General features: G+C 42.7%; 2 protein-coding genes across 4 annotated transcripts in view; one reads left to right on the forward strand and one right to left on the reverse strand.

The window, feature by feature from the left end:
* furinb (furin (paired basic amino acid cleaving enzyme) b) overlaps nucleotides 1-25,778 on the reverse strand; it is a 168,334-nt gene that overhangs the window by 14,596 nt on the left and 127,960 nt on the right. For all 3 annotated transcript variants that reach the window (XM_015964814.3, XM_015964812.3, XM_015964813.3), the window contains exons 7-9: nucleotides 13,476-13,564; nucleotides 10,865-11,037; nucleotides 807-1,019 (exon numbers count right to left, since the gene is read on the reverse strand). In XM_015964814.3, coding sequence (XP_015820300.3) covers nucleotides 807-1,019; nucleotides 10,865-11,037; nucleotides 13,476-13,564 — 475 coding nt within the window. The remainder of the gene's footprint in view (nucleotides 1-806; nucleotides 1,020-10,864; nucleotides 11,038-13,475; nucleotides 13,565-25,778) is intronic.
* Nucleotides 7,426-25,778, forward strand: part of accs (1-aminocyclopropane-1-carboxylate synthase homolog (Arabidopsis)(non-functional)) — a 160,752-nt gene continuing 142,399 nt past the window's right edge. Inside the window, exon 1 of the mRNA XM_054733206.2 lies at nucleotides 7,426-7,853. Within this exon, the coding sequence (XP_054589181.2) occupies nucleotides 7,667-7,853 (187 nt within the window). The 5' untranslated portion in view covers nucleotides 7,426-7,666. The remainder of the gene's footprint in view (nucleotides 7,854-25,778) is intronic.

Below are 25,778 nucleotides of genomic sequence, written 5' to 3' on the forward strand. Positions count from 1 at the left end.
TATTAATTAAAAACAACATATTTAACTTATCATTTGATATCCTTTTTTAAAATTATTCTAAACGTTTTAACAATATTTTGAATTATTGCCTTGGGGGACAATTAGTGACCTTTGCATGTTTTTAGCAGCTCTGTGTTCCCGTGTTTATTTCAATATGTAAAACGGCAGAAAGGGGGATTTATAGTTTTTTATTTTTAGTTTTTCCTTCTAGCTGCTCTCGTTTCCCCAAGAGACAAAAGGTCAACAGATCTCTACGCTAAGTAACCTATTTCTGAGTTCATGTCAGATTCCTTCCTAACCTCGGTCTTCAGCAGCAGCAATGATAAAAATACCTCACGGTGTCCAATAGATATTAGTTTTGGACAAAAGAGGCATGACATGTAAGAAGTAACAACACTCTTCTGTTGCAGCAACGATAGAAAGTAAGCGCTGCTTTCGTTGAATTTTCTGAAACAACTTTAATTTCATCTGTTTTGATGAATTGAATTTGTTTGCCTACAGGATCCCTCTGGTGCACTTCCTTCTGAATGGCAGACTCCTGGTTGTTTCATGTTATTTTGTGCCCCCAAGGCGAGTCTTTCATCAGCTGACAAGCAGCCTAAAAGAGGCGCGAGTTATTTTCTGTTTGTCCGCTTCTCTTGTACTCTGCACATCAGACACTCTGACTTCCGACAGCTCGATGCTTGTTTCTGACATAACAGAAAAGATTAATGCACAGCTACCGTAGAAAGAAAAAGCTTCGCTTTAGGATGCGCCGCTGCTAAAGTTTGTAGGCGTGACTTTTTGTGAGATTGTGCTGCACTCACTATCTGCTTCTCCCCTGGATTCCCAGAGCTGAAGGTGGTGGCGAGGGTGGAGGAGCAGGGCTCGCTGTACCACGGCACGTTGCCCGACTCCGTGGTGCTGCTGATGGACAGGGTGTAAATGCTGTTGGTGTAGCCGTCACAGTTGCAGCTGTCCTGTTCTCGGCCACCGTTGCCTGAGGCCCAGACAAAGATTGAGCCCAGTCCGCTGCGTCCCTGGGGGTACGAAAACATAAATACCTTCATGTCGTCAAAATCCAGGAGAAGGGAAAGCCTAACGGGAGGACTGCTGACGTTGGTCTCACTGCCTAAATGGCATGTCTTTTATGTGCTTGCTTTCAGAAACACCGAACCACCGTTGGCACACATCTTGTTAATATACTCCTGTGTCAAGGAGAACATAAGGTAACAATGGAATTACCATATGTGTCCAAGCAGAATTTGAGGGGGAATAGATGACAGGATGTTGTGTATTGAGGCAGAAATCCAGAGATTTCCCCTTTTCAGGTATGGATGATTTCTTTAGAAATTTGCAAGCTTGATAGTCTGACCCTGTGTTGTGATGAATTATAGACAATGCATCGATATCTTTTTTGCCAAGCTCGCCCCATCCCGTAGAGCCACATGCAGTTTTACAAGACCACCGCTCAGCATTAGCCATTAGGGCTCGACATCTGCCTACGTACAGATGTTAATCACAGAGCGTGCACGCACGCGTTTGTAGGTGTTTCTAGACCAAGCGGCATTTTCAATTTGTTTACAAAGCTGCAAAGACAGCAAATTATGGAGCAGCTACAACCGCCTAGCCTAGATTGTAGACCGTCATTTGCCAAAGTAAAATTGACGGTTTAGCAATGCTCCATTGGAACCTCGCAGCTCCAGCCAGTATTGTGGCTGGCCAATCACAGCATGTTTATTTAGAAAAACTATATATTATTTTATGTTTTATGTAGTTCTCCCACGATGTAACGGTGGACTGCCCGGCTGACTGACATCCGTAGCGGTCCAATCACAGCCCTCCATTGGTTTGCTGGACCGATCCCAGCACTCCTTTAGCCCCATGGGTGGGATGTTAGAGTGACAGAGCAAAACCAAGAAGGCCACGGCTCCATAGAGGTCCAGTTAAAGTGCTCTATGAGTTTGGTGGGCCTCGCCACTAGGCGGTGCCTTCTGAGAATGAAAACCTCCAGATTTTTGCTTTAAACACAGTAATGAGGGATGGGTTTAACCCATTTAGCTAAAGATGTGGATGAAGGAGGAGGAGGGGGGGGGGGTATTATGAGTCGGATGGACATCCATTTTGGCAAAAAAATAAATCTTTGCATACTCAGAAACATGATTAGCCTACTGTGTTTGTCTCAAGCCATGGAAACACGTTTCGTGCACCTCCTGTAGCTGATTGAATTACTCAAAGTCTTTATTTGCAAGAGAGCCCCGGACATTGATTTTTACTCAGAACAAAACACAGATGCCAACCATATTATACGCAGAGATGTTATTTAGTTTTTGTTGCACGTTTTCTTTCCTGCACACGCTGACCTTCTGCATCCCAAATATTGTTGAAAGCAGCCTGAGGTCTGCTGACCAGCTCTTGCCCCTGAGGCTGGAGAAGAGAACACAAGACATCGGGTCATCTGCAGCTCGAGCTCCACGGCTCTGAAACAGCCTTGGGGAGGAAGAATGCCCTCCATGTCTTTTTGTTCAGGTCCTACAGGCTTATTCCTCTAATCAGCCTTGATCAGACTGACTTCAGCTGTCAGATTCTTCCCCTAAAGAAACAGGTTTTTCGTTGTCATCTCTCTATTTTGAATCAGTATTAATTTGCGCAGCGGAGCTTCATTTTCTGTCGACTACTTATTACACCCTGCTGTTCCCAAAAATCAATGGAGCAATTAAAGCTAAATCTTTTATCAATGTGTGAACAGAGCAGCTCGGGCAGAGAATTTGTCACAGAAAAGAAGAACCAATACAGAATCCGCCACCTGCAGCTTAAACCCAAAAAACGACGATTAAGTATTGATTCATACAGCTTCACCAAGAAATTAAAAAGATAAAACATAGAAATAAATAAATAAATACATTTCTGAGTGTCTTTTTTTTGTCTAGTTGCAGCGATGTTTACGTCTGTTTTCTTTTGCTGGAGTTAATGAGTGAAATGTTAAGTGCACAAGTCCAGAAAGAGGCCTTAATTGGGACATTTATACAGGTTTTAAATGAGCTGGTACACAGCGTTTCATACGGATTATCCATTCAATTTTCCTAATTGATTCCTCCTACATCCCTGCCTCACAAAATGATCTTTTAGAAGATGGGATAAATGCGGTATTGCCGAAAGTGTGACGTCGTCTGAATCAGACTGAGTGCTCACACCAAAAAAGCTGTCCATAACACTCCTAAAGCAACCCGCTGCCTTTGCTGGGGTTTACAGAAACCAGAGGAGAACACTTGAGTGCCAAGCGTGATCTGTCTGCCAGGAGAACACACGCTGAACCAGAAAGGTCCTGTTGTTTTGCTGTCAGGTGATTCCTCTTCACTAACACACCATGATATGTGGAGCATTTCACATTTGGGGATGTGATATATGAGTCACTCCAGCACAGAAAATTTGCAGTTTCATTCATTTACAAGCCAATTACCGCTCGCCTTTGAGCCTTACTTTTGCATCAGACTGCAGCTCAGTTTCTACTTTCCTCATTTTTATCATTTAGCTGCTCTGCTGACGTCCTTTGATGCCATGTGCCGACAAATGAACGATGACGGCATTAAAAACTTATGGGAATACGCCACATCTCTTTCATGTCTAAGTTTGCTCCAGCTCAGAGGAAGAGTCAATTGCCAATTAACAAGCTCACCTTGGGTTTGTCCTTTTTCCTGCAGGATGCTTCAGAGAAATATTCTTCATTAAATATATATATATATATATATATATAGTATGATTTATGTGGGGGAGAATGTGCAAGCCTCTTCTTACATTAATTTATGTAACAAGAATACTCGAATATTCCTGAACAGCAAACTTTCTAACAACCCTTTTATCGCTGACAGGAGCGAAAACTTCTGTGAACTTAGCGTCAAAGAAGTAGTTATAGACACTCATGTGCTCCGAGAAGCTACTGGTCTTAATGTTGTGATGTCTGAGCTTGGTGACTTTTTGTTTCTCCTATCCTAAATCACTCAAACAATGGATGTTTCAACTAACTAGTTAAAAAAACAATATGTAAGAATTCTTCAGTGAAATAATCACAAAACAGTCTCATGCCTCAATCAAGTTGGAAGGACGGTTTCATTGAAACAGATTTCATTCTCAGCTGGCTGGGGAGGTTGTCAGTTTTTCTTCTTTCAAAAAGAAGAAAAAAAAAAGATGGACTTACTGTTTACAATCAGGGTGTTTGTGAGATTGCCAAGTCTGCGCCGAGCTAACGCTGCAGCACCGGCATTTGTAATTCAACACTGGCAGGCCAAAAGCTCCAGAGTTCTTTAACCCTTTGATGCATAATGGTCACTACTGGACAGGTACTCAAAATTGTTATTTATTTATTTGTTTGCTATTAACCCTCCCACTGTCTTTATGGGTGACCCCGTGAGGAAAGTTGACCATTGAGCAGGATTAATTGTTTATCCCTTGAGGTCCACATGGCAGGGGTGAGGTGGTGCTCTCCCCTGCCACATGGACCCAAGGGATAAACCATCAATCCTGCTCAATGGTCATCTTTCCTCATGGGGTCATACCCATTAGGACAGTGGGAGGGTTAAGCACAGCTGTTGAAGAGTTTATTGCATTTGAGCCCCTCCATTTGGACATCAGTAAGTCAAGCCAACATATTTCATGTTCAGAATGCACGCTGTCCACTGAGGTGGACATGTAATAAATTATTTGTAAATTATTAAATGTTACAAAAAATATTTGTTGAAATTAGTTTCATTCACACCTAAGATGAACGGAAAAAAAATTTTAAAAACAAAATCATGGTTTATGATTTCATAATTCATGCATCAAAGGGTTAAAGAACCAAAGCCAACTGGAGTGGCCCAGAAGTTATTTCTTGTACCCCTAAGAAGCCACGACATCTTCTTTTTTACTCTAATATCGGGTGAAGCAGGCTAGATGCTAACGTTAAATTAACAATGCTAACATGAATTTGAGGCAAATAATAAGCTCTAAAATATCTCAAGCTACTTTTCAATTACCAATAACTCTATATTACAGTGATATGTATGTGTGAAGCGAGTGATGAGTCAATTGTGGCGTTATACTTATGTTAATGAGTCATTCAGAACTATAACAGCAAGCTAACAGCAAGACGGTAAACCATAGACACGAATACGTAGACGTGCTATTGAGCGCTGGGAAGTGCAACAGCATTGCAGCCATATTGGGTGGGTTAGCAGGGTGGGCAACTATGGCGCAACAACTTTTTGAAAGACAGGCCACAACAAGTATTTTAAGAGGATTTAAATCCACAAAAAAGTGTCATTAGCATTGGACTGCCACAAGGATGTGTTTTGTCTCCAGTGCTTTTCTCAGTCTACACAAACAACATCCGGTGCCATAGTGAGAGAATGGCACTGTATAAGTATGCAGATGACATGGCACTGGTGGCACCAGTAAAGACATCGGAGGGCCTGTCTAAATATCAGCAGGCAGTCAGCAATCTGGTCCAGACATTTGGAGACTTTCACCTGGGGCTGAATATCTCAAAAACTAAAGAAATGTGCTGTGGGGCAGTCAGTGAGGCAGACACATCCCTGTTCAAACCCCTCAGCATACAGGGTCAGCCTGTGGAGCAGGTTCAGTCATTCAGGTATCTGGGAACAGAAATTGATGGCCACCTGTCCTTTGCAAATCACAGCAACGGTGTCTACAAGAAAGCGCTACAAAGACTCCACCTGCTAAGCAAGCTAAGAGCACTCAATGTGAACAAGGACATCCTAACAATTGTATATTAATCACTGATTGAATCCATTCTAACTTTCAATGTTACAGCTTGGTATAACTTTCTTACAGTTAAAAACAAAACACAACTCTCTCGCATTGTTAAATTAGGCAGCAAAATTACAGGCTCACCTCAGATCCCACTTTCTGTTCTTCACGAGCGAGCAGCGCACAGGAAGGCTACCCTGATCAGTGCAGACCCAACCCATCCATTGAACCCACATTTTCAGCTACTTCCATCAGGAAGGGAGTACAGAGTTCCATTGGCCAAGAAAGGTGTCTATAAGAAATCATTTGTTCCCGCCGCAATTACAATTTTGAATTCTTAAAGTTTTATTTTTTTTTACGATAACATTTTAATACCTTTTAATTGTCTTTTATATATTTGTGTGAATGCGATATGGATTGTATTGTAAGATGAGCCATGTCAAATCAACCAATCAATCAATCAATCAATCAATCAATCAATCAATCAATCAATCAATCATCTATCTATCTATCTATCTATCTATCTATCTATCTATCTATCTATCTATCTATCTATCTATCTATCTATCTATCTATCTATCTATCTATCTATCTATCTATCTATCTATCTATCTATCTATCTATCTATCTATCTATCTATCTATCTATCTATCTATCTATCATCTCTAGATCAGGGTACATCTGGACCGGGCGTACGTACGTACGTGTGCGTGTGTACACACACACACCAGTACCTGTGTCCATGCTGATGGATGATCCTGAAGTGGTAGCAGTTGGTTAGTTAGTTAGGTAGGTAGGTAGGTAGGTAGGTGGGTGGGTGGGTGGGTGGGTAGGTAGGTAGGTAGGTAGGTAGGTAAACAATCTTTCATATAGCGCCTCTCAAAATAAAAAAATGAAAAATTATTGAGATATGGTTAAAATGAACAAAAAAACTGACTTGACTATTGACGTATCTAGCCTACCTGTTGGGATTTTATATTTTAATTTATTGTTACTTATTTAATTCATTTATATTTATATTTTAATTATCATACCATATGTCTGATTCTGTGAAACAGCATTATAAAATGTATTTTCTTAGTTGGGTAAACACCTTCCTCAGTAGAAATAAATGCACTGGGGGTGAATGAGAACCCATCAAAGATGGCGGCCCACTGACACCAGCTCCAATAGACAGCGTTAGTCCATGTCACGCCTATGCATAAAATGTCTGTACTTCAAACTTCTTCTACAGCCAGAGGCATAATACCAAAATAAGTGTAAGTGCTTACTACTGTAAAAACACCCAAGAGTGCTAATGCCAGACATGACGACGTATTTATCTACTTGTCAGCATACTGTGTATGACTCGTCTTTACTCGTCATCTACAGTCTTCTGGCGCTGATCTTTAACTGGCAACATCCATGACACTCATTAAACAGTAGTGAGAAAGTGATGTATTTCTCACAGAAATAGAGTGCAGTAACCAAATTTGACCACAGGATGTCATCCTTCATTCTTACATATTGCACCTTCAAGTTCTATAATAGTTAAAACCATTAACCAGTTACCTCAGAAAAAAAGTGCACAAGCAACTTCGTTTAAATGGGCAGAAATTTCAACGTTATTCCAAATAACTTTATTCTAAGCAATGCTAGATGATTAAATTACTCTTTTTAATATCTTTTTTTAGCAATGAAGCTCCAAAACATCTGCCAAGGTAATTTATGACTTTTAATAGCTAATGTCTGATTAATATTAATTATAGAACAAAAATGAGTTTCTAAGAAAGCTGGAAGGCCACGTTTGACATGATGTGAATATTAAAAACAGAATGCAGTGATGATGATGCCATTCATTTAGAAAGCATCTGTAAAATAACTCATGTTGCAACATAATAAAACATTCATAGAGGTTCTACTGCTTTAATTTCTTAACAAATTTATTTAAAAACAGTATTTTATGGCTTGGAAAAAGCTCAGCGGGCAGAATCCTGTGCTGATTTATCCACAGTCACTGCAGCAGCAGCAGAGTGCCGAACATGTTTACTTCTGTGTTACATCAGCTTGTCTTTTAATGACACTCTGTGAGCTTTTGGGAGCCGCTGTATGTCACAGCCCGCCACTGCTGCCCTACCTGTCTCGGTACGGTGAGTAATTGTTTTCTTTCACTATGTAAATGAGGCTGTTTAAAACCCCGTTTGGGACTGATTCTTGAACGTGCCTTCTCTCCTGGGCTGCTCCCTCCTGTTGTACTGGATCAGTGTACGGGGGCAGATCCAAACACCATCATCTCAGTATCTTTCAGAACAAAATAAACGTCATTCAGCTGTGATTGAACCCCGCCAGTTCACCCCTGACACTTAGCAGAGCATTTAGCTTGCGCTCATAATTGGCCTCTCTCTTGTCCCGTGTTGTATAAAAGCTCACCGCTACAGCTATTTGTCATGTAAGTCCTAATTGCCTCTTACTCCTGCTTTGTTTGAGAAAACAAAAGAAACGTCAGACAATATTACTCCTGGAGGGAATTATTACGCTGCCTACACATGTTGGTTTGTAGCTCTGTTTAGAGTTGTTAGGATTATGAGAGCTACCTACTCTAGTTGGTTTGGACAGTAACATCAGAGAGGGTTTTGATTATTCTTTTTTTAGTGATGTTAGGTTAGACTTTCATTCTCAAATGTTTTTGATTTATTGTCTTTTCTCGTAACTTTTGCTTGTGAGAAAAAACCCTTTTGATCCCTGGTTGTCTATCTGCTTGGCTTTATGTGCAATAGAAATGAATGAATAATTACTGGTTTTAGAGAGACAAGTGTGCATTATTTAACATTTTACAACGTAAATGTACCCAATTAAAGCCAAAATGCTCATTTCCATTGGCAGCCCCCATGCCAGAAGGCACATGGAAGGAGATGCTTTTCTTGCCGTTAAAGCTATAGCTACTTTTTGAAAATACACAATCCAATCCAATTTATTTATAATGCATGTTTATGAACAGCTGACTAAAGTGCTGTAAGGGTAAAACATGAAAAACATAAGGCAATAAAACATTTCAGGAAACAAAAGACAAGAAAATAGGCATCAACAACCAAGAGCTAAGCAGAAAAGACGTGTTTTCAGACCAGTCTTAAACCTGACGAGAGTAGGGCTAGAATAGAACACAACAGACTTTATTGATTCACTCGTTAGGGCAGCACATATACTAAGAGAATGAGAAAAATATAATACAGGTAAATCCATAAACGCAGTAGGCCATTATTGTAACCTTCAGTAAAGGAATAAAAATAGAAGACTGAGTTTCCAGCATAAAGAACACTGACATACAAATGTGCATCTGGGTAAGTAAAACTTTAAAAGTGTAGATTACAGTTTCTGATTACGGAAATTCCTAAATTACAGAATAGAAATTCTTTGGTTTTACATTTAAGAGATTACAGAAACTGCTAAAATGTGTTTAGAAGTGTCCAACGCATTATTTGCATTATATAGCAGCTGACCCTTCGCACCCGGGTCACAGACTTTTTGAGCTGCTTCCCTCAGGCAGGAGGTTACGGTCCATCCGGACCAGAACTTCCCGCCATAAGAACAGCTTCTTTCGATCTGCCGTTAGACTTGCGAATAGATTGTAAACACACAACCATGCTCGTCTTCTGTACTCGACACAACGTCACGTTATCGGCCATGTTACCATTACCTGCCATTTTTTATCGCTGAAAGTTTTATTCTAGTTTTTTTTAATTATATTTTATTCTATTTTTAATCTTATTATTCATGTTATATGTAGCACATTAGTACCGAAGCAAGCTCCTAGTTTGTGAATTGTTTGTTCACTGACAATGGCAATAAACCTATTCTGATTCTGATTCTGATTTAAAACTGGAAGGACAGTGGGGATCAATTGTCTTCGAGGAAGAAATTTGACCGGAAAAAAAATCCAAATGATCATTACTGGCAATCACTTAAAAATTTGGTGAAATAAAATCAAAGAAAAACAACAGCAGATCTTCCACGCGCACAATGCAGAGGGAACTCAAGGGATTTTGACTGAACAGCTGTGTAGCCGTAAGAAAATTACTTATCAGTGAAGCAAACCGGAAAAAAGGCCTCACTTTGCTAGGGAGCATAATGATTGAACTCTCGAGCGGTGGAAGAAGGTCATGTTGTCTGATGAGTCCAGATGTACCCTGCTCCAGAGTGATGGGTGCATCAGGGTTAGAAGAGAGGCAGATGAAGTGATGCACCCATCATGCCTAGTGTCTACTGTACAAGCCTGTGGGGGCAGTGCTATGATATGGGCTTGCTGCAGTTGGTCAGGTCTAAGTACAGCAACAGGATGTTCTCCAAGATTGAGGTCAACTGACTACCTGAATATTCTGAACGACCAGGTTATTCCATCTTCCCTGATGGCGCGGCCATATTCCAAGGTGACGATGCCAGGATTCATCAGGCTCAAATAATGAAAGAGTGGTTCAGGGAGCACGAGACATCATTTTCACACATGTATTGGCCACCACAGAGTCCAGACCTTAACTCCATTGAGAATCTTGTGCAGCGGTCAGACTCTACCATGATCAATGCAAGACCTTTGTGAAACATTAATGCAACACTGGATGGAAATCATCTTGTAAACATTGCAGTAGTTTATTGAAAGAATGCCACAGTGAATGCATGCCTTAATCTATCTCTAACCAAGCTGTAACACCATCATTCTGAAGCAGCTGCCCTCATATCCTCAGGTAAAACACGGACTTTCAGCAGCTCAGTTATATAAAGTATTATTCATCATATTTCTCTTGCATTATAGACTGAACAGTGTCAGCGGGAAACAGGACTGGATAGAAGGTGAGACAGTTTAGCACTCAGATATTTTACAGCAGACTGAGGCAGAAAATAAATACTTTATTGGATCTTGTTTTAGATTTGCTTTTATGATAAAAGTTGTACCTTCCATTTGTGAATCCAGTAACACCCTGTGGATTTTCAGAGCTGTTCATGAAATCGTGCATTGATTTCAGCCACAGAACTGTTTCTATTTAGAATCAGAAATGCACCAATTCTAGTTTTGAGGGCCGATACGATTACTATTGATACCACTTTTGGCCATTTTCACTTAGAATGAGAAAACACAACAGCAGAAAATCACATACAAGTTCTAACTAACCTTAGTTATTCCCTGCAGAAAGGCCTCTTTGGCCATTTTGGCAGGGCCGTCCAGCGACTTGCCGTCATCCTCCGGGCCCCAGCTGGCACTGTAAATGTGGATGTGTTGAGGGTTCAGGCTGAGAGAACGCGCCTCTACCACGTCTGTCACCTCCCCATCCAGCATACGCACCCCTGCGAAATTTACAGAAGACACGATGCAGACTGGGTCACCACAAACCAAAGCAGCTGTGAATAAAGTGTGAGAATGACAAGTGACGGCATGCCATCTTGGATGTAAAAACCAGGGGGACACATCAGAGAAGAAAACGAACAGCATGAGGTGAAACAAGAGCAAACAAAACAAGCTGAAAGAAATGGGTCGTAACTACTTTTCAACGAAAGATGGAAAAACCCCAACAGAAAACAAGAGGCTTCATTGGAAAAGCAAACAGTTTCGAATGTTCAGGTTTTAATGAGCGACTTTAAGGCTTTATCTGCAGATGCTACCTTCACATAAACAATAATCCAGCTGTTTGCTCAGCTAAAAAAGGTGGTTCCTTGCCCCTAACGACAATATAATGATAAAAAAAGGGATAAACAGACAAATCTGACCAAACTCCTAGCACTCAAAAACAGCAGGAGTTTACAGACCCCCCTCGTTGGACCAGCATGGCCACAGGGCTGCACTAAATGTCACTTTTGATGATACCTGAATACAACACTGCCAGAGCCTTTGAAGTTCGTAGCCTCTGATCACTCCTCTGAACATTAATGGCTGCAGAAAGTCATGAAAAGCACCTCCCTCACATAAGGTCCATTACTGGCAGAGGACCCGCGGACATAAAAAGCAAAATTATGAGCGACGACGTTCGCATTAGGACATTTTAGACAAAGTAAGCCGGTAGGGATGCAGGCACGGCAGTAATTACTCTGCAGGAGAGTCTGAGTACACGAGCTAGAGAAGTGAGTGGCCTGAAACAAACTTAAGCGAGCAAAATAAAGTGTGTTGTTTGCTCACTGATCTTTATGCAAAAGCTTTACTGTAGCAGTGATGAAGATTGGTGTCGTAACATTTCCCATCGACTTCCCGCCGCTTGATGGCTTCTTATTAAGACGCCTCAGCGCGGGTTCCTGCAGCTACACTGACTCACAGGTCATAGGTAGAGAGGCAGCTGTGAGTGTGAGAGAGGGGGAGTGTGTGCAAAGTAGAAGAGGAGGGGAAGAAAAAGAAACAACGCTCAGCAAGCCAAGAAGGGTCAAGTCTTGTGCACACATCACTAATCATCATCACCCTGTAAGGACTCGCGGATTTGAGCGTGTGAGCAAATATTGCTGCTTCTCTCGCGTGTAAACACACACACACACACACGCACAGATGCACGCGCGGCTTAAGCGTTTGGGAGGAAATCACAGCTGTTTATAAAACAATCCGCTGACCCCACAACGCCAACAGATTCGCCGAGGAGTAATTTATGAGATCAGGGCCAACGCGCGGCTCTTTCGGGAGATAAATGGTAATGAAGACAAAGAAGGGGAGTTATGAGTAACATCTGTGAACGGGACTGCTCACGGCTCCGCTGTGCCTTGTTGGCAGCCATCACGGCATTGACAGATTGCTTGATGACAAAAGTTACTAAACGCCTCCTTGGAATACTCTATCAGGTGTGAAAAATTTCACAGGGAAATAAAAAAGCAACCCCTCAACTGTTGTTATCTAATTTCTGATTGATAAACATCACCCCTCTTATTGCAAAGCAGCAGTCGATGACAGGCTAATTACTCCACCAACAAGAGCCGGCTCTGAGAGTTAGAAGAACCTCTTAGGAAAGTGATTTACGACACGACCATCACTGCATTGGGAAGCCACTTCCCCTGGCATCATCCAAAATTTAGCATCCTGATGAAACTCAGCTAAACACTTAAAAAATTGGATTTGCTTTTTATCTAATTAGCCAAAAAAAGGCCCAAGTTTAAGGCGAGGAGCCAAAGAAAGCTTAGTCACGCTGAAGATGATTGAATCAGAGATGGGTTTGTTAATATGTACATCAAAACAACATGCGAACAAACAGAATCTGGCAACGTTCACGTATTTTTAAAGCTCTTTTTGGAATGGGAAAACATCCGTAGACGCAAACTGCTGCAGCGTAGTGACTAAAGCGTGACTTTTATTCGCCATCTTGGTGAAGCCACGATTTACTAAGTCTCCAGAGAATAGCAGCAGCTCATCATTAGCTGGCCCTCTTTGTGGCATTGGTTCAAGGAATATTCATTCCATCCTGCTGCTGCTGAGCTCTGCAGCACAGTCACGCTCTAACAACTGAAAAATGCACTCACACAGTCAGTAAACGGCAGTCTACGGCGCATAAAACCACATTAAATATACTGGCTTTAAAAGCTACCGCTGTGTCATTAATAAAACCTGAAGATAAAGAGGCTGTAAAACTGTTGTTGTGATTTAAGTACCGGAATTAAAGCAGCTCAAGCAGAATGAAAATGATCCTCTGTTGATTAATATGAAGTTTATTGTCCATATTACTTCTAATTTATCCAAGTTAAACTCAATTAAATAAATTATATGCTAAAAATCCATCTTGGTCAATTAAAATTATAAATGAAAGGCTCACGCTCACCTCCGATTTTAGCGTTATAGGCCACACCGACGCCACACACGCCGTTGTTGGCGGCGGCGGCGACCTCTCCTGCACACCGCGTGCCGTGTCTGCAAAGAGAAATAAAAATTACAGAAAGAGAAAAGATCACTGAAATTCTTGAAGCAAATTCTACATTAATAAAAGCAAATACTAAATACATTCATTAAAGACAGGAGTCTGTGTAAATCCCTGGGCTGTGCTGAGCATTTAAACAGTATTTAGCTGAAGTGGTGCTACAAATCCACCGGAGATAAGAGGCAAACATCGACCCACTGATCCTTTTGTGACTCGATTCTTCAGCTACAGCAACGGTTGGAGAACTTTCAAACGGTACAGGGAGCAACCACTTCTGTGGTGAACATGATAAGTAATTAGAGGCACCAAGGACACATTCATTTTTTCTCTTTTTTCTAGTCCTCCAATCAAAAATGCAACAACCTTGCTAAGAAAATTGCACATTTTATTCCTAAGACCTAAATAAAATTCAACTTGAACATAGTTATGTTGGGAGAGCAGAGACACCAGGATTTGCACTAAGTCTGCAGCAGGCTTTGGGAGACTTTTTTCCTAATATTTGGACATCTTGCCTCGGATTGAATAACAGCAACGCAACTCCACCACTAACACTGTTTGCTCCACAACGTGGCTGTTTTATTTCCACAAATAACACAAGCCCGGTGGAGCTTCTGCCATCAGGTTGAGTGGCTAACGCTAACGGTTAGCTTCTGCTAGCCGAGACGTTAAATCAGAAGCTAATGCAGGAGATAGGTGTAGGTGATTACATGTTCAGCCTGCATGATAAACTCACAGTGACTGATTTTAGTCAGAAATGATCATTTAAAAAAATGGTTTTTCAGTAAACCACACCTTTAAATAGTTTTTCAGTTTGAACAGGGATTTGTGTTTCTTGAATTATCCGAGGTGATGGAATACTCGTGTCAACATGAGATGAAAGTTGTGGATTTGGGGTAGATTAAACCCACTCAAGAGTTTTTCTGAAGAATGAGAATATCTCTGAATATCGATTTGAAATTTTGACTGACTTCTTTGAAAAACCCTGTTTAGGTTTGACTCTATCTATGGATTTTAGACCAGTTTGCCCGTGCACGCCCACTGGTGACTGCTTCTTTCATAAGAGCAGTAATTATGTGGGATCTAATCACTTGCAGGAGGCCCTGAAGATAAAATATTCACTCATTTTTCAAACTCAGTTTAGTTTATGAGAAAAAAAATGCTAATAATTTTTCCTGTGACATGGTTAACTGGAGAAAACAATCAGAAACAATGGACGCACGTGCAGATAAAGACTTGTCAAAAACGCCTTCACAGAAACTGGCCACAAGCCATCTGAAATATTTATTTTCAGGTTTCTCAATGGAGCATTTTCTAGCTGTCAAACATTTCACAAACAAAATAGCACTCAGATCCCCTACATGCTTACGGTAAAACCTCTGTAGATGTGCATGACCTCTGAAACCGACAGTCGCTGCCGCCTCGGATTTGATCCGTTTTTACTGACGCTTGGGCTCAAAGGGGTGTGACCAAACTGCAAACGGACGGAGCACGTCGATCGTTTGGCATTTAGCTTAGGTCATTAAGATTACTTCCTGATTACGGTGCAGCTATCTGATTAAAACGTGGGGTTCACATCCATTCCTGAGGTATGCTCTGTGAATGGTATCTGAACAATGCTAATTACATCAACAGCACTGTTTTAGGCGAGCCAAGAAAATTACTTTCGTTTCGGCTGAGCCAAAAAAATTACCTCCCCCTTTGTTCTCCCAACCTCCCTGATGATGAGGCGGAGGACAGCGTCTCTTCACAGGGTCACAGCAACACCTCCAGCTGGAATCCTGATTAGATTGTGCTGCTCTGTGATATATTATCAACCTCCGAACCCGAAAATCTTTCTGCAGAGAATCGTTTACTTGATTCCTATTTCGTCTTCTCCCATCTCTCCTTTCGTGTGCGTTAAAAGAAATAAGAACCTTCTGTTACAGTGCTGTAAAAAAGTATTTTCCTCCTTACAGATTACCTATTTTTATCTTCTTTTGTCAGATCAGTAAGCCAATCTTGGTATCAAACAAAGGTTTCCCAATAAAACACAAAATTCTGTCTTCAAATAATGATTTCATTGATCCAAACCAACCTGAGAAAAAGTAATTACTCCTGAACTTAATAACTGTTTGTAGTGCCCTTTAGTGACAATTATTAATGAGTCTCTCACATCACTGTGGAGGAATTTTGTTTCTCTTTATTTTACTTTACAGTTAAGGTTTTAATTCAGCCATATTGGATCGAGTTTCCAGCATGAATGGCCAGTTCAGACAGCCACTGTCCAGGTTCTGAAGAAGCCCCAGACCATCATTCTACCACTACCATGCTAGACCAGATGTAGGCTGTTCCAAATCCAGGGGCTGCAATTCTACTGAGTATGCATCTTAAGGACAATTTTGTCTTAGCAAAGCAACAAGGCTGCTCGAAGGACACTCACTTAATCCTCAAACGCTTTCTCCTTTTTCCTGAATGTCAAGGACAGGTCTATGTCAGGTGTATCCTCACCAGTAAAGGCTATCCCAGGATTCATTGCTGGCCTAAAAGGAGATTTTATTTTATGTAAAAGTAGCAGCTGAAGCAGGATTAAAGTTTTAAAGATACATTATTTATAATAAAAAAAAAACTACCTTTCAACCCAATATCCAGTTTTTTTATCTACTGACGAAATGATTGAATCTGGTACTTTTTGCTACAATTGCACGTAGAGGTAGCAATTATGTTTACTTTGAAGGGGTTCAGGCAATTTATGCTGGATTCTCCTCTCCTCCTCCGACCCAGGCATCTCCTTCTCCCGGTTCTGAAGGAGAGCGAGTAACCAGGAATAGGCCTCCAGGCTGCTAATTCCCTCCTGGTTCTCATCATCAGTCCCAGGCCACTCCTCCTCCTCATGATTCTGGCAGGATTCGGTTGTTCATAGGCGACCCTTAAGGCTGACAATTCCTGCTTGGATCTCTATCCTCCTAGTTACCCCCAGAGTCCATCCAACATGCAGCGAGCACTGAAGCCCATCATGGCTGGCAATAAGGACTTTGACATTTATTGAAATTTTGATTTTGCATCACTCTCCCTGGTTTAACTTTCCACAACCTTCCACCAGATCTCCCCCTGGTTCTCCAATGCTCTCCCCTACTAAGCCACATACTACCCCCCCCCCCCCAACATGAAGACTATGTTGTGCAGCTTTAAATGTAAGTCCATTAATATCTTGCTTTAAAATTTGATAGCAATTGTGTTTTTAGTTTTTTATCACTTGTGCATTTGTTCTTTGAATATATTTTTGTCAAAAAATAAGAAAAATCATAAATGGACTAGAATGTGAGGTCCCTTACTTCTTTGTGTTTTGCCCTTTAGCCTAGTTGTATCTTCTGTTTAGCGTCATCCCAGTTGCTAGGTGACAAGACATAACCTGGGGTAAGGGCGACAATAAATATGAAGGCTAGACCATCCAAATTCAGAGCTGATCACTTTCGGTCTTGTCGCTTGAGGAAGGACATGGCTTATGTGGACCGCGTAGGACAAGTCCTCAGGAATGCTACCCCTAGATTTGGACATGGCTGTAATGTTTCAGCCTTGGAACTCCCTCATGGATGCCAGTAAGATCCGATCAAAGTGATGTTGTAATTCTACAGGTCTGGTATTAATCAGGTGTGGCAAGTTCATTCATTTACTAATCTGAAACCAAAAACACAAAGGAGGTAAATTCACAGAACTGTTTATCTTTTGCAATCTGATGAAGGCTATCAACAAGAACAAGCATGAAAGTGGTTTTTAAACAAGACGTTGTTCTGCCTTACAAGGCTTATTTTTCATACACATGTATGTCCTCATACGCAAGAGCCTCGGCACATTTGGCAGGGTGTAATACATCATAGTCACATTTAAAAACGTATAATTTTAAACAACAGGGCAAATGTTTGACCACTTGCTAATTTCATATAGCATTATTATCGGCACTTATGGCAATTTGAAATCTCTGCTGAGAAAAATGTGTTACATGTAAAGGTTTAAGGGTAAGACTCCTTGGATGGTGCGCCCACTTCTTAACGACACTTGCAAGAAAACAGAAATCTTGAAGCAAGGCTGGCTCTTCTGAAAATTATCTGCTTGAAGCACAAAAATAAAAAAGAAGTTAGCAGGAGGAAAAATGAAGTAGGTGGAAAAAAAAGTCTAGAATCTAAAGAGGCTCCAGATGGGTTTTGTTTTTCCAACAGGATGTTTTTGTGTACGCGTGGTGGTAATCAGACCTTTCAGTGAGTAATCATTGTTCATTGTTTAATCAGACCACTAAAGAGGCAGACCTGCCTACTCGTTACATGTTAGCTCACAACTGCACATCTGATAAATGTCTGCCAAGCTCGTCCTCAAAAATCAGACGAGCCATTAAGAGAGGAACAGTGCAAACCGTCCATCAGTTCAAAGAACAAATGACTGTGCAGTTGGGCTGTGCAATGGTGTCACTAAGTAAATTATTTTTGCAGATGACAAATTATTTGATTAAAACGACTTGGCCACTGCCAAGAGTGCCGTTCCTGTGTGTTTTTGGTGTTTTTGGAGAATGACGTAACAAGAGTTAATTAAACTTCCTCGATTTCATTCGTGGTGCTGAGAAATTCCCCTTGCAGGGTGAGAATACAGAGTCACCAGAAAAACAAGCCTTGATTTCACAAGAGCACACGCTGCTTTGGTATTATTAATTCAAGGCTAGAGAGCCTGCAGCCTTCAACGATGGCCGGAAACACATAGCCAGGACTGCGACCAACCAGATGGCTTGGCCCAAGAAACTACAAGCTTGCAAAGTCCATTTGGATTGACTGTTTGAACTGCAGATAGCAGCTTCAACATCAGTGACTCTTGGTTAAAAACAAACAAACAGCAAGGCTAATTTCCCTTCGTTTCAAAGAAACAGGGTGATGCCATGATTTGACAGAAATCACAAGATTTCTTAGAATAGAATACTTTATTTGTCAATTTCTTCGAATGTGCTTGCCATACAAAGGAATTGAAATTATGTTTCACACTGCCCCATGCGTTGACATTAACATAAAGTGCAGATGCACAACAATAACAAAAGCAAAAAACATCCCTAACAATAAGATAATATTAAACAGGTAAATATCGCTAATAATATACAAAACATATAGCAGCAGGTGTGTGCAATTGCAATGCAGAGGCAGTTGTTTACAATTAGAAATGTTTACCCCGTTCTTGGTTCAACCACTATTTCATTTTTGCATAATGTGCATGTATATGTGTGTGTGTGTGTGTGTGTGTGGGGGGGGGGGGTGTCCAGTCTGTCATCCTATACTCCTGTCACCCTGGTGATTCTGCTGGCTGGGATCTGTGAGGGAAGAGAGTTCAGCAGTCTCACAGCCTGGTGGATGAAGCTGTTGGTGAGCCTGGTAGCGCGGGAGCGGAGACTTCTGTATCTCTTTCCAGAGGTCAGGAGGTTGAACAGACAGTGCGCAGGGTGGGTGGCGTCGTTGACAATTGTGATGGCTTTGCGGGTGAGGCGAGTGGTGTAAATGTCTTGCAGGGAGAGGAGTGGTGCACCAACTATCCTCTCAGCTGTTCTCACAATGCGCTGTAGAGCTTTCCTGTTATAGTCAGTGCAGCTACCGCCCCACACAGTGATACAGCTGGAGAGGATGCTTTCAATAGTTCCTCTGTAGAATGTGATCAGGATGGGTGGTGGAGCACTTGCCCGCTTGAGTTTGCGCAGGAAGTAGAGGCGCTGTTGTGCTTTCTTGGCCAGTGATGCTGTGTTGGTGGTCCAGGAGAGGTCCTCCCTGATGTGCACCCCCATGAACTTCGTGCTGCTCACTCTCTCCACTGCAGCACCGTCAATGGTCAATGGGGGGTAGTTGTTGTGGCCTCTGGAAGTTGACAATGATCTCCTTGGTCTTACTAACATTTAGCTGGAGGTTGTTGTCTCTGCACCAAGTGGTCAGGAGCTCAACCTCTTTCCTGTAGTGGGTCTCATCGCCCTTGGTGATGAGCCCCACCAGCGTTGTGTCATCCGCAAACTTCACAAGGTGGTTGGAGCTGTAGGTTGGTGTGCGGTCATGTGTCAGCAGGGTAAAGAGCAGAGGACTGAGCACACAGCCTTGTGGAGCCCCCGTGCTCAGGGTGATGCTGTTTGAGACCTTGTTGCCCACACGCACCACTTGTGGCCTCTGGCTGAGGAAATACAGCAGCCAGCTGCAAAGGGAGGTGCTGAGGCCCAGTCTGTCCAGTTTACAGATGAGTTGTTGTGGTATTATGGTGTTGAATGCTGAGCTAAAGTCTATGAACAGCATTCTCACATATTTCTTGATGCATTTCAAAAATTTCAGATGGGTATAAACTGAAATCAGTACTTTTTCTCCCCAATAGGAACAGCAACGAATTAAGATGTTTGAGTCACAACATAATTAATACGCCTTTATGTTTGAAGAAGCCACAGATGTGATGCCAGACCGAGGATTGTGCCAGGATTGACAGACTGAACATGCAGCAAGAAGCCTTAGAAGACACCACAAAGAGGATGTGCACGCCAAGATTCAGCTGTTTTCAATACTATCTTCATACTTACATGTGTGTTTGCAGCGATGGTGTCCAAGTGTGTGTGTGAGAAAGACAGAGAGAGTGATTGCGCTGAATTGAACTGAGCTAAAACAGCCAGACAGATTAATATATCCTGGGAGGAACAGACATGCCAGGGCAGACAAAAGGGTTGATGACGGGGGCCACAATTTTTTCTTTCAAACGTCCGTGAAATTAAATGTTTTCCAAGACACTTTACCGAATATCTCCCTTCGGCACCCTTTTAAAACCGCTTGGATAAGTTGTCAGACACACAGCGAGAAGCGATGACAGGCATAAGTGCGGCTATGAAAGAATGAAAACTTTTAATTTCGGACAACCGATGCAATGAAACGATAAAGCGCTGCACAGAGTGCAGCCTCGTCTCAGACGAAGACAATCGGAGTAAACAAATTTTTAGTATGTGAAGTGGCAGTTGGTAAAAGCAACATCATTTGTCCAAAGTACAAGCAGTGCAGAAACAAGCCAACAGAAACCAGCGTTTAGATAAAAGGCTGTTGAACTAATCGCACAGCCAATGTGACCTCTCTTATCTTATAAGTAGGAGCAAAGGGGACAGGACGAGGTAATGCTTTTATCTCTCCATGCCAGGACAATGTTCAGCAAAGCCATTTATATTGAATAGATTGAAGAATGCGGACATGACATACAAGAAAATCACTCTTGACAAGCTGTAAACTAACAACAAACCTTGCAGGCTAAAAATAAAGTATTATAGGTGCAGAGTAAGCCAACTTTTACATACTTAAAGCATTTTTATAAACAAAAAGACGGCATTCTAAGGGTGAAAGTTTAAATTTAATCTAATATAGAGTCTATACATCAAAGTGACGATGTGTATCTTCTCTGGTGATGGGAGGCAGTACATACCTAAATCACTGTAAGCAAACGGTATCTTTGTGTTCGAGTAAGACCTTACCAACGGATGGCCATTAGGGTCAAAAATCCCTGGGAACAGAACCTCCAGCTAAATGACGGGCACATCGACTTCCTTTCATCACTGGCAATGAGTGAAGTTAAAGTCAAGCCCCATTAGCCATCATCACATTCTCAGAATTTCATCCATCCTCGTGGGGAGTGGTGAGCTGCAGCAGTGGCTGCATTTGGGAACTATCCAACCCCTTAAAGCTGTGTCAAGCAGGGAGGCATTGGTGTCCATTTTTAAAGTCTTTGGTAGGCCCCAACCAAGATTTGAACCCCAGTATCCCAGTTCCAGGGTGGACACTCATACCACTAGGCCACTGAGAAGGTAAGAGCTAGCAACGTTTATGAATGGTGAAAGTTTTGTAACCGTTTGTTACAAATCAGTAAATGCATCTTGGCCTCATGGGCTCCCATAGAAGGAAATATGGCGTCTAATATGGCGTCGACCAGAGACTTAGGGTGTTTCTAAATGTCAAGGCACCTGGCCTCGCAAGGCGATGTCTTGCAAGGCCAGGTGCCTTGCTTATGAGGACACTGTCCTTCCTTGGTAAAAGAAAATTGTTAAATGGAATAGACTTGCATCATGTGACTGCGGCTTCCGTGGCGGTCACGTAACGTGGCATGAGAGGTAACGTTATATTTTTTACATATAAGTTTAAATGCATAACAAGCCTTTTGCTTTTTAAATTGTGTATATACTGCTTAAATAAAACATGTAAGTGAGTTACTACCTGCTAGCCACCAAAGCTGCAACTACTAAGCAACTAACCAACCATAGCTAACTGCTTTGGATATAAAAAAAAATTTCAGATATCAGTTACAAATAGCTGACTTACATTTAAACTTGAAATTTGCCCCTGAAGTAGCTGCCAGCTCCTGATCCGCCTTTTGAAAATACCGTGCTGCATTCTGGGAAATTTTTGACCAAGGCCAGGTTACAACTCGTGTGCATCCTTTCTCAGCTAGCTAACCGGCTAACAAATGGAGAACAGACGCTTAGGTAGCACATGAACATTGGAACACGCCTTGTTGGTTCCTGATGACGTATCTCCTAGGCAACCGGGGCGGGACCAAGACATCACCTTTAGATTCACTCGTGGGCTCCCATAGAAGGAAATGTGGCGTCTAATATGGCGTCGACCAGAGACTTAGGGAACTATCTCAATTTTTATGATTATATGTTACAAAGCCGCCAATATTTTTCAACAACTGAGCATCATTTAATTCATTTTCAACAATACTTCGATGGATATTTCCAGAGATTAAAGGTAAAAACTACACACTGTCTCTTTACTTGAGGTCTTGTGTGTGATGTGGTGTTATTGTTTAGTAGTTTGTTCTGACGTGCTGCTCTTTGATCCGGTGGAGTCTAAAGCACGGGGGATGCTCTGCGATCCATTTGCTCAGACCAAACCGTAAACAATGATAAACTACATTTTTGGCAGGGTTCTGTACCCAACTGGGGACTCATGGTGATTATTAGCCATTAGTTTTGCATAATGATGTTGGCCAATTACACAGGCAGAATAAAACACTTTCTCGTTGGTGACGAATTGTGAATTCAGGGTTATATAAATGGGTCGAAGCGGGCCTGAATGATAATATCAGGGCTGGCTCAGTTACTGGACTATACTGATTAATGTGGATGCCAGTGTGTAAAATCAGCTTTGTGCAGAAATTTGCACAGAGAATTAATGGTGGGGGCATTTGTTTGCTTTAGTATTTAGCGAGTAAGACAAGCAGCATGGGTTTGCATGGAGACACATTCTAATATCAGGTAAAACAAGAGGAATTGGGATCTATTTGTAATTTAATTACCTACTATGGATTTTAATGCTAAGAAAAAACACAACTCTCACTCACGATAACTTTAATAAAAAGCACAACAGTTAATAAAAAGATATCCAACAATGGCTAACTGAGTTTTTGTAATACTGATAATTTGTTTATGTTGCAAAGTCTTTTTACACTTGACTTAAATTTATCATAAAGAAACACTCGTTAGAATGTAAACAGAGCGGCTGCAAAAACCAAATGTAACTTTATACTGAGTGTTTCTGTTTCACATCTAAAGCTGCATTTTTAAACATGGAGCTTGTCAGAAGCCTGTTGAATTCCATCAGTAGATATGGAACTGACACCTAGACTATTGCATTGTTTTAGAATAGAGTGTATTTGGCTGATAGGTCCAATAATTTACTTAATAAATCTACTGACTGAAATTTTGGGATTGGGATCCACTGAAGCTGACAAAACTCCATGTGAGGAGTCTTAAAAATAATCTACATAAATGAAATAAAATTTAACTAGAATTGACTTTTAACATACCAATATATTAAAATATTCTTTTGTATTATTTAAATAATTTAATTGATAAATAATATATTTGGTAAATTTACCTCTGGGATCAGTTTAAAAAAATGAACTGAATCAATGGAGTTCTGTTAGCAGTTTTTTATTTATATAACTGCAATCCTAAATAGATGAAAACAGCATAATGGTAGTTATTAAGCCCTTGTTAAATGACCTTAAAGGAACGGTGGGCAATAAAACAATAATTCTGTATTTTTTGATGATCTGTCAAAAATTGGAGAATTGTCTGCTTCTGCCTGAACCCTCGTGTGGCTTGTGTGTGACACACTTCACCTGATCACTGCTGTGTCTCGTCTCGTCTCGTCTCTCGTCTTCCTCCGCTTATCCGGGTCCGGGTCGCGGGGGCAGCATCCCAACTAGGGAGCTCCAGGCCGTCCTCTCCCCGGCCTTGTCCACCAGCTCCTCCGGCAGGACCCCAAGGCGTTCCCGGACCAGATTGGAGATGTAACTTCTCCAACGTGTCCTGGGTCGACCCGGGGGCCTTCTGCCGGCAGGACATGCCCGAAACACCTCCCCAGGGAGGCGTCCAGGAGGCATCCTGACCAGATGCCCAAACCACCTCAACTGGCTCCTTTCGATCCGGAGGAGCAGCGGTTCTACTCCGAGTCCCTCCCGAATGTCCGAGCTCCTCACCCTATCTCTAAGGCTGAGCCCGGCCACCCTACGGAGGAAACTCATTTCGGCCGCTTGTATCCGCGATCTCGTTCTTTCGGTCATTACCCAAAGCTCATGACCATAGGTGAGGATTGGGACGTAGATCGACCGGTAAATCGAGAGCCTGGCTTTCTGGCTCAGCTCCCTCTTCCCCACGACAGATCGGCTCAGCGTCCGCATCACTGCAGATGCCGAACCAATCCGCCTGTCGATCTCCCGATCCCTCCTACCCTCACTCGTGAACAAGACCCCGAGATACTTAAACTCCTCCACTTGAGGTAGGACCTCTCCCCCGACCTGGAGGTGGCAAGCCACCCTTTTCCGGTCGAGAACCATGGTCTCAGATTTGGAGGTGCTGATCCTCATCCCAGCCGCTTCACATTCGGCCGCGAACCTACCCAGCAAGAGCTGAAGGTCAGAGCTGGATGAAGCTAGGAGGACCACATCATCCGCAAAAAGCAGAGACGAGATTCTCCTGCCACCAAACTCGACACACTCCACACCACGGCTGCGTCTAGAAATTCTGTCCATAAAAGTGATGAACAGAACCGGTGACAAAGGGCAGCCCTGGCGGAGTCCAACCCTCACTGGGAACAGGTCCGACTTACTACCGGCTATGCGGACCAAACTCACGCTCCTCTGGTAAAGGGACTGAATGGCCCTTAACAGAAAGCCACCCACCCCATACTCCTGGAGCGTCCCCCACAGGGTGCCCCTGGGGACACGGTCATAAGCCTTCTCCAAATCCACAAAGCACATGTGGATTGGTTGGGCAAACTCCCATGCCCCCTCCATCACCCTTGCAAGGGTATAGAGCTGGTCCACAGTTCCACGGCCAGGACGAAAACCACATTGCTCCTCCTCTATCTGAGATTCAACTATCGATCGGACCCTCCTCTCCAGTACCTTGGAGTAGACCTTTCCAGGGAGGCTGAGGAGTGTGATCCCCCTATAGTTGGAACACACCCTCAGGTCACCCTTCTTAAAGATGGGGACCACCACCCCGGTCTGCCACTCCCTAGGAACTGCCCCCGATGACCACGCAATGTTGTAGAGACGTGTCAACCATGACAGCCCTACAACATCCATAGCCTTGAGATACCCAGGACGAACCTCATCCGCCCCCGGGGCTCCGCCGCTGTGTAGTTGTTTGACTACCTCAGCAACTTCTGCCCCCGAGATCGGACAGTCCATCCCCAGGCCTCCCAGCTCTGGTTCCTCCTCGGAATGCGCATTGGTGGGATTGAGGAGCTCCTCAAAGTATTCCTTCCACCGTCCGACTATAGCCTCAGTTGACGTCAGCAGCTCCCCATCCCCACTGTAAACAGTGTGAGCGAGTTGCTGCCTTCCTCTCCTGAGGCGCCGGACAGTTTGCCAGAACCTCTTTGGAGCCGATCGATAGTCTTTCTCCATGGCCTCACCAAACTCCTCCCACGCCCGAGATTTTGCCTCGGCAACTGCCACTGCTGCACCCCGCTTGGCTATCCGGTACCTGTCTGCTGCCTCCGGAGACCCACAGACCAGCCACGCCCTGTAGGCCTCCTTCTTCAGCCTGACGGCTCCCCGAACCTCTGGTGTCCACCAGCGGGTACGGGGGTTGCCACCACGACTGGCACCGGCCACCTTACGGCCACAGCTAGCAACAGCCGCCTCGACAATCGCAGAGTGGAACAAGGCCCACTCGGACTCAAT

The sequence above is a fragment of the Nothobranchius furzeri genome, chromosome 4 (genome assembly GCF_043380555.1).
Source record: "Nothobranchius furzeri strain GRZ-AD chromosome 4, NfurGRZ-RIMD1, whole genome shotgun sequence".
NCBI lineage: Eukaryota > Metazoa > Chordata > Actinopteri > Cyprinodontiformes > Nothobranchiidae > Nothobranchius > Nothobranchius furzeri.